At 45.5% G+C, this 12143-nt stretch overlaps 1 protein-coding gene across 2 annotated transcripts in view; it reads left to right on the top strand.

Annotated features, from left to right (window-relative positions):
- The window catches only part of LOC144672753 (integrin alpha-7-like), a 192867-nt gene that overhangs the window by 123713 nt on the left and 57011 nt on the right, over positions 1-12143 (top strand). For both annotated transcript variants that reach the window (XM_078534718.1, XM_078534717.1), the window contains exon 6: positions 10301-10508. In XM_078534718.1, coding sequence (XP_078390844.1) covers positions 10301-10508 — 208 coding nt within the window. The remainder of the gene's footprint in view (positions 1-10300; positions 10509-12143) is intronic.

The raw sequence follows: 12143 nt of genomic DNA, 5'->3' as shown, positions 1-12143 counted from the left end.
AGGTTGTCCATCAATATAATAAGGAGAATCTCGTGCAATTTCCTTCTCCAAACTCAAAGTTCTCTGGGATGACGTCAAGAGGCTTTTCCTACACAGAAGTAAAAAACAGTTGAGAACCACCAGTATTCTTATTTCCCAGTTTCCCACCTCCTTCAGGAGGACAGCGAGGCACTCATCCAAAAAGCGGGGGCCGAGTGCCTACCTGACCTGCCCTCCTGCCTGCCTTGTCCAGCCGCACTCGACCCCATAACTTGAATATTGAAAATGCAGAAGAGACGTTCTTCCATGGCAGCCTTCAAGCCTTCGATTTAAACCGGCTGCCGGGTCACCATCGGATCCGGCGGCCGACAGGCACCCGCCCCTTCCCCACCATTCGGGAGCCGCGTTTCACGCTGGGTGGGCCTTAATTGGCGGTCGTGGGCCAATCACAGGCAGTGGCCTGTTTCCCGGCCAATCACGCCCAGCCGGCGACCTGAAAATACTGCCCCATGGAGCATTTTTTCTCCCACACAAAGGGAAGTAGAAATGTGGAATTTCGTTCCCTGAAAGGCTGTGGATGCTAGGGGTCAGTTGGACCTTTCAAGACTGAGATGGATAGATGTTAGGTAAGGGTACCAAGGGATATGGAGCCAAGGCAAATAAATAGAGTTGAGGTAGAGATCAGCATGATCTAATTGAATGATGGAGCAGGTTCGAGGGGCTGAATGGCCTCCTCCTGTTTCTGTGTTTCTCTTGTTGATGATAATTATCTGACCTCCAAGTAGTGTTGTTGTAACATTAGGGAACTTTTCTGGTTTACAGTGTGAGAGTGGAAATCCTTGAAGAAAATTGCCATCCTAGGAATGTGTGTGTGTGTCCTGGAGCTGCCAGCAGTCTAAGGGTTAAGTGTCTTCCAATACAAGGGAGCTTGCTGCTGTGTTTGTCATCTTCTTTTAGCTTTTAGAAAAGAAGATTAAAACATTACCAACAGTTCTAAATTTACACATGATGCAAATAGGATACAGTGCTGCTTTCTGATATATTTATAGCGTTGACAATATTTAACCAACTCATGACTAACATAGGAACGTACGAATTAGGAGCAGGAGTAGGCCACTTGACCCTTGATCTTGCTCCGCCATTCAATAAAATCATGGCTGATCTCATTGTAACCTCTCGCCTACCTCCGATAACCTTTCACCCCTTTTGCTTTTCAAGAATCTATCTATCTCTACCTTAAAAATATTCAGTGACTCTGCTTCCACCGCTTTTTGAGAAAGAGAGTTCCAAAGACTCTCAACCCTCTGAAATAAAAAAAATTCTCTTTATCTCTGTTTTAAATGGGCGACCCCTTATTTTTAAACCGTGACCCCTAGTTCTAGATTCTCCTATAAGAGGAAACATCCTCTCCACATCGACCCTGTCAAGACCCCTCAGGATCTTATATGTTTCAATGTTTAGAAAGCATGGGAATGCATATAGGGGGCAGCATGTGCTGAGAACATGTCACACACACAATGGATGCAAGTGCAGATTCAAGGACTTAATCGAATGGAAAAGCTGTTTGGCTAACCTTTTCATGATGGTTCGCAGTCCTGAATGTATCTTCTTCCCCACAATAAACCCAAGGGTTGGGTGAAGGCCCATATTGCAAGGGAGACCTCCCAAGTTTGAAAAGTGCGGGAGAACAGCGGAGATCATTGAAAATAGTTAGTTGAGCTCACAGGTTGAGTTTTAAAGGCTTGAATAAAGAAAGCTGAGGAAAATAAAGAGGTTGACAGTTTTGAAGTGAAAGGAATGATGAGAGCAGGATAATAACAGATGAGGCTCATCTGAGTTCATCCATCCAGAAAAAAAACTCACACTGCCCCCACTGCAGCGTCCAATTGCTTCTTAAACAATCCCAGGACTTCCACCAGCCCCATTCTATCCAGGGCTCCATTCCAAATATGGACGAAGAAGTTACATGAAAAACAGCTTCCTGATATCAGCCCTCAATTTACATTTTGTTGTTTGACTCTGTGTCCCTTAGTTCTAGTTTGAGGTCATTTTCCAGATTAACATTATCCATACCACTTCCTATCTGGCACTCCTCAATGAGATCACCTCTCCAGTTGCATCCTTTCCAGACATAAAGGCTTAAGAGGTGAATTTTAACTCCTCCACACGTCCTCCCACAACCCCAAGCCTGGTGAAAACTGGTCAGTGTGCAGTTAAGATGGAGCCATTCTGCTCTGTTCCAAGTTTAAAATGCCTGAAGATTCAAGTGTCGAAGGCACTTGTCTAAGCCAGGAAGAAGCCTCATACAAATTAGGAGGCCTGCAGCATCAAAAATGCCATCTTAACCCCCAGAGTACCCACCCCCAGCAACTACGATCAGCTCTGAAAGCAGAAGTGTTGAAATCTGTTTGGACCTCCACAGGCATCAATTCACCCTTGAGAGTTGAGTTGCTGAAATCAGGTTGTGGTATCTGGGAGAGGATTATTGTGGGTTTACCATGTGTTTGATGTTCACTGTGAGTCCCACGAAAACCAGACAACATTTGTATCAACTCGGAATAACCCACGGTAATAGTTTCCTGGATACGGTGATCTGCATGTTGCCAAGAAGCCCCCAACTAACGATATGTGCCTCCCCCTTCTGGAAATAATCCACATATCAGCAAGTTTGTTTTCAGTATCAAGAGGGCTTTGCAGAAAGGGTCGCGTCGTTCAGCCACCGAATGCATATAGAGAGCGTGGCCCTGGCGTTCCAGAGCATACCACTTCCATGGCAGCGACCGTCTTGCGCATGGAATGCTCAGTGTTGGTGACCACATCCCTGATCACATTTTCCAGGCACACCTTCAGTGCTGCCCGCCACCTGGTGGTCTCCTCATCGGCCAGACCTGAGGGCTGGTCAACACCCCTTCAACATGCAGAGTAGCTCATTTATTACCAGCGTTGTGTAATGAACAGGGCATATCTGTGGCGGCTGTGATTTTTCGGGCAGGTGAGGCCTACACTTTGTGTGCCCAACCAAGTTGTCTTGTTCCCACGGCAACAAGCACTTCATGCTGCATAAATGCATGCTGTTGTTGTTGGACCGCATTGTTAAGGATTTGTTTCCCAAAAGCCTCTTTTTAGGCCCCATTTAAATTGGCACTTAAAGTTGGCTTGCATTTTCTAGTGGTTCAAAAAGTAACACATTCAGATCCACAATCTGTGGGTTTGTTCTGCTGGGGACTGCCAAAAGTGGCCTGTTTGAACCATAAAGCAAGATAATTTATCTTTCATTGTTTTATGAGGTGTTTCTTTACTTGCTACAGTATGTCTTCAACTAGAGTGTGTGCAGGTGCCACATACCAATCTGTATATCCAGGCACGAGAGGATGTGTGAGGATGACCTATGGTCCAATTTTCTTTTCATTCTTTGTGTGGGAAGTCCCTGACCTTTGGCACCTTCCTGTCTCATTGTGATTAAGATCAGGAACTTATGACCAACTCTTCAGTCCCCATATAGTGCCTTGAATATAATTTAAGTTAAAGTAAATAAGGTAGGGAGACTACAGAAATCAGACAGGAGGCAAACCATGTTCAATGTATTTTGGCTTAGTAGCAGAATTCTATATAATAATCCAGCAAAGCGGACAATTCAACTTTATTGTTTATGCCAAAGGTGATCAAATATTTGATCTGTGAATAAAAAGGGTTCATTGTGGAAAATCGTGTGGTTCTGTGGAAACATTGAGCTATTGGGAGCAATCTGCCATTTTAAAATAAAATAGCTGCTGATGAGATTGTGCCCTGTGAATACAATGTTTCCCTCACCACTCCCTTTTTGGTGTACTGTTCAGTAGTGGAGCTGTTGTGGGATTCAGGGGTACAGGGTCAATGAAATCCTCCAAATTGAAACGTTATTTGTGTAGACGTATTTGCTCAAGCTGCCATTTTTACATCGTCTTCAACTAATGCACAGTTTTGGATAAAAGTGTATATTTTTAGACCAACGCAAGATATTTAATTTCACGCTAATAAAAATATCCACCTTTCTGGAGGGGCAAGCCTTGAGTTTTGGCTTCAATATAGCTGCCACCATTTACCAGTCGCTTTGATATCACAATACTTTTTTAACCTAAACTGAGTTTTTGCACTTTGTGGATCTGTTTTGTGAGCAGTTGGCCATTTTCTGAAGTGTATTGCATATTTCTAACATGGTGTATGCTTCTTTCTCTGTAGCCTGCTCTCACCTTGAGTGAATCTACTTCCAAGTTGACTCAAAGTAGTACAAAATGCAGTGAGAGTGCTTGCAGGGTCTGACGTATGCATTGATGAGGAAATTTACTTTTATGTAGGAAGACAAACCAAATTGAGCCAAAGCAAATGAGTCCTGTACAAATTTCAGTATGGGAGCCTATAGGAGATATAACTTCTTTCCCAGCCACCACTACCAGAGCCTTAGGTGTCAGCTTGGCTCAGTTGGTAGAACATCTCCCTATAAGTTAGAAGGTTGTGTGTTCAAGCCCCAGTCCAGGAATTGAGCATATGACCTCTCTTTGATACATGAGTGCAAAACTGAGTGAGTGCTGTGCTGACAGACTTTTGGATGAGGTGTGAAATCGAGGCCTTGTCTGCCTGTTCAGGGGGAACGTGAAAAATCCCTTGACGTTCTTCGAAGAAGGGCAAGAACACTCTCCCTGGTGTCTTGGAAATCATTACCCTCTCAACCAATACTGATAAACCATTGATTTATTTAATTCGCTGTTTGAGGGATCTTGCTGTATTCAAATTGTCTATGGCTGTTGCCAAGAAAACAACATTGACTACTTTCCCAAAGTAACTCATTGGTTGTGAAATGCCTTGGGACTTCCTGAGGTCATGAAAGGGACTGTATTAAATACAAGTTTCTTTGTTTCCCTTCTACAGACTGGGAATCACTTATTTACTCCTGAGTGAGTGCCATTTTTTACCAAAAGGGTGTGGTTTGCCCTAGTTGAGTTCAGATTTCTGATATCATAATGAACATTGATGGAGCAATATATCTTGGACCCTGCAGATACCTCCATACTGCATTTCCTATTGGTTTGAGTGCAGACTTGCTTGTTTCCATTAACCAAATTGGTATTACCCCAATGCCCCCCCATAATGTGTCTCCACAGCCTTCATTAACGGTGATGGGGGAGGTTGCTAAAGCACTTCCTGTAAGGAAGCTCTGGCTGATTTTTCACGCAGCCTGACAAGACATCTCTCTCTCTGCGTGGGGCCAAGCTTCATTCTTCCCTGTGTGTGGAGAAAGGCCAAAGGGTGGGTGGTGGCGGCCTGGGGAGCAAAAACTTATTGTTTGTGGCACTTAGACAGATATGACCCTTGTCTAGTATTTGCTATATTAAAAGGAAATAATTTAAATTTGGTTTAACCACGCCGCCCCACCCCACACCGAGACTCTTCCTAGCTGTTTCACAGACACAATCATCCCTCTGGTATCACTCAAGTGGGTGAGAGTGTAGGAAGGCTGTTCATGATCCAGTCCTCAGGCAAGGTTCGCACATGGACAATTGGAAGTGGGAGCCCTGACCAAATGTTTTCCCCCGCTCCAATAGGCTGGGGTGCTGAGGCCAACTGTAATACCCCAATTGCCATCCTGGCTGAGATCAACTGACATGGCACAGACAGGGGATTTGAACCTGGAACTTCCTTGGCCTATATGGCTCTGGACCACTCGGGCCTTGTGCATTTGCCTAGCAAGCACTGCAGCGCAGTAAGATGCTTTCAAGGGCTTCAGCATATCTAAACATCATAAACTATGAGGGTGTGGGGCAGAGGTTGGGCACGAGTCATCAATACTTATTAAATCTTTGTTTGGTTTTTGTGCAAATGAAAGGATTGTAGACGTTGCGTTAAACCCCTCTCCCAGAAAAGTGGATATTTCGCTTTGGTATAATCCGTCTCAATGGAACAAAAAGATATTCCTTACTGTTCATTCCTCATTTGAAAAAAATCAATTAACGGGCAGCTTGTTAACTGTCATTTTGCTTTGCACACATCGTCACACCTAACCAGTTATAAACCCTGAAAAGTTATGATATTTCATGATTGTGCTGATGGTCGTTTCACATCCACAGTTACTTGGAGTGTTTTTTGTTTCCTGTGACTGGTTTCCCAGGTGTAAAATCAGACAGTTCTGCTGTGCCTTTTCAGTCGATGGTTAAGCCGTTCATGCTGTTGGTCAGAGCTGTTTTACTTTTCTCAAATTGGGACATGCTTCAAGTGGGTTTTCCTCTGTTGCCTTCAGTCATTGGTGCCCTGTCCACGATGCCACATGTGCTACACTGCGCTTGTCCTTCCGAAGCTGCCCATTGCATTGCACCATCACCTACCTTTAAGCCCAAATGCCGGGGTTTGTGTGACAGGAACCTAGTTTGACTTTGCCTCCATTTATTTTCCAACGGGGGCACCACATCCCTTTGACCTTGCATTGACCCTCAGGGTGAGTCAAGGACACGAGGAATTTGGGCACACATGTTCGTGGCATGGCATGTTGGGACAAAAGCACTACCAGACCACCATTTGCAATGCGACCCCCTCCATTTAAGGGAGGTATATAAAGCCTACACTTAGGCCGGGATTTTGCGGCCCCATCGTGGCGGGACCTGCTGCAGGAGATTCGGCGGCCCAGCCAAAAGTCCGTTGACTTTCAGCGGAACCAGACTATCCCGGCAGCGGACTGGACCAGAAAGTCCCGCCCATAGTATTCTGCAGGTCATGGACCAATATCTAGCTCTTGAGGAGCAACAGGGAACAGACAATATCATTGATGACTTGGAAATGTCTGTGAGAACTGCTGCAGGGATGGATTAGATGCTATCCTTTCACCGATGGAGCTTGGTTTGGAATCCAGTCCAAGCTGATTGGATGGAGATCACCTCAGCCCACTGGCTTTAAGGATTCTGTGTGAAATGGGTTTTGGCAGTCTGGGCCCAGTTTCTGGTGAATGTGAGCCAAGAGCACAAAACTATCTCTAATTGGGCACCGAATTGGCAATCTCATTCCGAGATGCCCCAAAGGTTGGGGGATGGAAAAGCAAAGCTGTTCAGGCACAAGGTACGAATGCTTTTATCAACTAACCAACCCCCCCCCACCTCCCCGCAGCCCCCAAGAAATTGCCTGTTTTTCTCCATAATTAAAGAGTCTCAAATAAAATTGTGCGAATGTACAGCTTTGAAATGGGTGAATTTGGAGAATGCGATTTATTGAGTGTACAAAGCAGAGGTAGCTTTACACTGTGACTACCTGTACTACACCTGGGTCATTGTGGCTGTAAAATGGAAAAATCATATTTCCCCAGAATAAAACACACATCACCCTTGAGAAACACACACAAAAAACTGTTCAATAAAAAGGGAAATATGATTGAATCTGATGGTGAGCATTGTTAGACCATGCCTGATTTTTATGTTAGTTACAGAGTGAGCATGGGTTTTACACACGAACCTTATTGAAAACTCTTCAGCAATTGTATGTTGAAAGCATGTTGTACATTTATTCACAGGATGTGGGCATCGGTGGTAAGACCAGCATTTATTGCCCATCCCTAATTGCCCTTGAGAAGGTGGTGGTGAGCTGCCTTGAATACAACTGAGCGGCTTACTAGACCATTTCAGAGGGCAATTAAAAGTCAACCACATTGTGTCACATATCAGCCAGAATGGGTAAGGACGGCAGATTTCCTTTCCTTAAGGACATTTGTGAACCAGATGGGTTTTTTCAACAATCTGGTAGTTTCGTGATCATCATTACTGAGACTAGCTTTTTATTCCGATTTTAATTAATTGAATTCAAATTCCCCAGCTGCTGTGGTAGGATTTCAATTCATTTTTCCAAATCATTAGCCCAGCTCTCTGGGTTACTAGTCTATTCACATAACCACAATACTACCACATCCCTACAGACATAGCTTTACAAAGTGCTGTTGCTATTACTGAATCCTATTGTATGCACTCTGTTTTCTAGTGCATACTTATGTCCCTGTTTGAGTTTCTAAGCTAGGACATATGAACTCGGAGCAGGAGAAGGCCACTCAGCCCTTCAAGCCTGCTCCGCCATTCAATAAGATCATGGCTGATCTGATTGTGACCTCCTGCCTACCCCTGATAACCATCACCCCTGTGTTAATCAAGAATCTATCTAGCTCTGCCTTAATAATGTTCAAAGACCCTGCTTCCACCGCCTTTTGAGGAAGAGAGGTATTCGAACACACAACTCCCAGGTTCTAAGTCACAGTATCTGCTCCAGTTCACTGCTCTCAGCTATTGCTCTGCTCAGTTACCTCCACCAGCACTCAGAGGGAAAAATTTCCCCCCCTTTGGGGGAGGGGTTGTGCTGGGGTGGGCGCGAACCCAATCGGTGCCCCCGATCGGGGCCGCGCCGCCATTTTACATGGGCGGGCCTTAAGACATGTGCCCGGAAGCGCTGAGCGCTCCCTGTGCGGGCGGGGTGAGGGGGTTCCCTGAGTCAGGGCCGGCGCTCTTCCACACGCGAGCACTGATGCCTCAGGGAGATCAGTTTGATACTTAAAAACTGAAATAAAGTAATTAAAACCTTTATAACATGTCCCCTTATGTGACACTGTCACTTGAGCTGGGACATGTCAAAGAAATATTTTAAACATTTTTATTGAATTTTAAAACATTTCATGAAACCTCATCCCGCCCGTGGATGAGGTTGCATGAAAAATGCGAAGGCCGCCTGGGCTCTTCGCCTGCCCGACAACCTTAAGGTCGGACGGGCAGCTCATTTCATTGCCGAAATTAGTTTTTAACAGGCCTTTGACAGTTCAGCGGGCGTGCAGCTGACTTGGCTGCGCACCCGCCAAACTGGAAACCTAAATGACGCGCAGTGATGTTGGGACGCCCGCCCGACGTCACCGCGCGTCATTTTACGCGTTGGCGAGCGGGCCCTGCCCCCGCTCGCCGACTGGAGAATTCAGCCCATAGTAAAGTGGCAACTAGTCAGCACTGACTTTCAGTTCAAGTTCCAAGACTAAAATTCGACACAGCCCAACAGAGCAGGTACAGGGAGAGGGGAGTTAAAATCAGAACAGGATAGGGAGGATTGGCTCAGTACTATCCAAGGATTAACTCCACAGACTTCACCCACTAAGCCATCGAAGTGGCTCCTATTTTGTTTTGCATTTTATGAAGTGCTGTTGCCTAATAATGCACATCTTTTTGCTTATGACAAACATTTGGGTCCGACACACTATCCAACTCGGGGACAGACTCCTGCAAGCTGCACAGCATTGCAAGTGAGTAGGTATATGGGGAAAGAGTGGGGCAGTGGGACTACTTGGATAACTCTTTCACAGAGCTGGTACAGGCACGATAGGCCAAATGGCCTCCTGTGCTGTATCATTCAATGAGTAACGAGTGCCTGATGAAGGTCGGGTGAAACAGTGATATGGAATCTGATCATTCCTCCAATGCACCTGGCGTCACGCGTCCAATTATGATTGAGCGTTAGTCTGTAAATCAGAATTTGTTTAATTGTTCAATTGTACAATTTATTTGAAGAAATCTGAAACCTGGATTGTAAGTGTTGCTGTTCATCCCTGTATGCCCACGGCAACACAAACTACCCCCAGCACAGAGTCACTGATAACAGATTTCCTTTTTTGAGCAGGCAGGGGTGCAGTGAAGGGTGAAGACTGTTCCTGGTTGCCGTAGGAACCAAGCCAACAAGAAAATGACCAATACAGCAATCAGTTCAATCAGTTATCTCTCTCTCTCTCTATGGTGCATTAAGTGACGTTTTTTAAAATTAAAATCAAAAACAGCTCCCTTTACTGCAAACCTTGAAGATTGGGTACGAAAGCCATAACCTGTTTTAAACCCTAAGGGGGCAATTTTAACCTTAATTGCCTGTTGTGATGAGATTGGGTGCAGCACTGATTTTACAACCTGCCCCATGTTATTCTCCAGTAAGGTCAATGGCGAATAATATTGTGTCAGGTTGTAAAAAGAAGATTCACCTCACGCAGTGAGTTAGGTTAAAAGTTGGTTAATATTTTTGCCCAAAGTCCTTTTGTACTCCAATATCTGTGTTACTAACATGTGCTTATGTACCTCAATGTGCTGGCTCAGGTAACCAAATATATGCCCAATAGGTTCTGCATTCAATGTAACTTGGTTGACATTATTGTCCTGAGAGACGCCTAACCAAGGGTTATTAAAAACATGACTTCCCTGCCCCCAGTGCATGAGCCCTGTGTTTCTAAAACTCCTCGCTACTTGTGTCGCCATCTCCATAAGCCAGTATTTTTTTTAACTGCCTGCACTCCTTTCAGGATTCTCAGTAGATTCAGGTAAAGGGCTCACTCGGCAGAACGAGCTGAGTGTGGTCTCCGGAGCACCCAGAGCCAACCACACGGGCGCGGTGGTGATCCTAAGGAAAGAAGGCGTCAACAGACTGGCACCGGAGCACATCCTGTGGGGGGAAGAGCTGGGATCATCGTACGGTTATTCAGTTGCCACGGTTGACCTCAACAGCGACGGGTAAGATAAAATCAGTTAAATCAGTTATCTCTCTCTCTCTCTCTCTCTCACTCTATGGTGCATTAAGTGACGTTTTATCCCTACAGCCCTCCAAGATCTCTGCGCTCCTCCAATTCTGGCTTTTTGCGCATTCCTAATTTTAATCACTCCACCATTGGTGGCCGTGCCTTCAGCTGCCTGGGGGCCTAAGCTCCCTAAACCTCTTTGCCTTTCTCTCCTCCTTTAAGACATCCTGGGGGTTCCCTTTGACTAGAAACTGAACTGGACTAGCCACATAAATACTGTGGTTACAAGAGCAGGTCAGAGGTTGGGAATCTTGCAGCGAGTAACTCACCTCCTGACTCCCCAATGCCTGTCCACCATCTACAAGGCATAAGTCAGGAGTGTGATGGAATACTCCCTACTTGCCTGGATGAGTGCAGCTCTCACAACACTCAAGAAGCTCAACACCATCCAGGACAAAGCAGCCTACTTGATTGGCACCCCATCCACCACCTTAAACATTCACTCCCTCCACTACTGATGCACAGTAGCAGCAGTGTGTACCATCTACAAGATGCACTGCAGCAACTCACCAAGGCTCCTTCAACAGCACCTTCCAAACCCATGACCTCTACCATCTAGAAAGACAAAGGCAGCAGATGCATGGGAATACCACTGCCTGGAAGTCCCCCTCCAAGTCACTCACCATCCTGACTTGGAAATATATTGCCGTTCCTTCACTGTCACTGGGTTAAAATCCTGGAACTCCCCCCCCTAACAGCACTGTGGGTGTACCTACACCACATGGACTGCAGTGGTTCAAGAAGGCAGCTCACCACCACCTTCTCAACGGCAACTAAGGATGGGCAATAAATGCTGGCCTGGCCAGTGATGCCCACATCCCGCAAATGAATTAAAAAAAACTTCCTAAAACTCCCTATCTCTTTGACCAAGCTTTTGGTCATCTAACCTGATGTCACCCTCTGCGGCGCGGTGTCAAGTTTAGATGAATGAGAAGCGATCTTATTGAAGCATATAAGATTCTGAGGGGGCTTGACCAGGTAGCTACTGAGAGGATGTTTTCCCTTGTGGGGAAATTTAGAACTAGGTGTCACATTTAAGACGGAGATGAGGAGGAATTTCTTCTCTCTGAGGGTTGTTTGTCTTTGGAATTCTCTCCCCCAGAGAGCAGTGGAGGCTGGGTCATTGAATATATTCAAGGCTGAGTTAGACAGATTTTTGATCGACAAGGGAGTCAAGGGTTATGGGGGCAGGCAGGAAAGTGGAATTAAGGCCATGATCAGATCAGCCATGATCTTATCGAGTGGTAGAGGAGGCTTGATGGGCCGAATGGCCTCCTCTTGCTCCTAATTTGTATGTTAAGCACCTTGGGTCATTTTGCTACATTAATAGTGCTATATAAATGCAAGTTGCAGTTGTTATTTAGGACCATGGAGTGAAACCCAGTTTAAATGTATTGGGACAGTGCTATAAAGTCTGGTGGGGTCAGGATGGAGCTTTGAGTTGTCAACATACTGTACTCTGGGCTGTGATCATAACTGCGATGTGAGATGATTCTATCACAGTCGACATCAAATATGTGGGCGGACTAGGATAAGAACCGGGGAAACAGCTCATTCATCCAGGACTCGG

The sequence above is a fragment of the Cetorhinus maximus genome, chromosome X (genome assembly GCF_964194155.1).
Source record: "Cetorhinus maximus chromosome X, sCetMax3.hap1.1, whole genome shotgun sequence".
In the NCBI taxonomy this organism is placed as follows: domain Eukaryota; kingdom Metazoa; phylum Chordata; class Chondrichthyes; order Lamniformes; family Cetorhinidae; genus Cetorhinus; species Cetorhinus maximus.
This window is presented reverse-complemented; position numbering and strand designations above follow the sequence as displayed.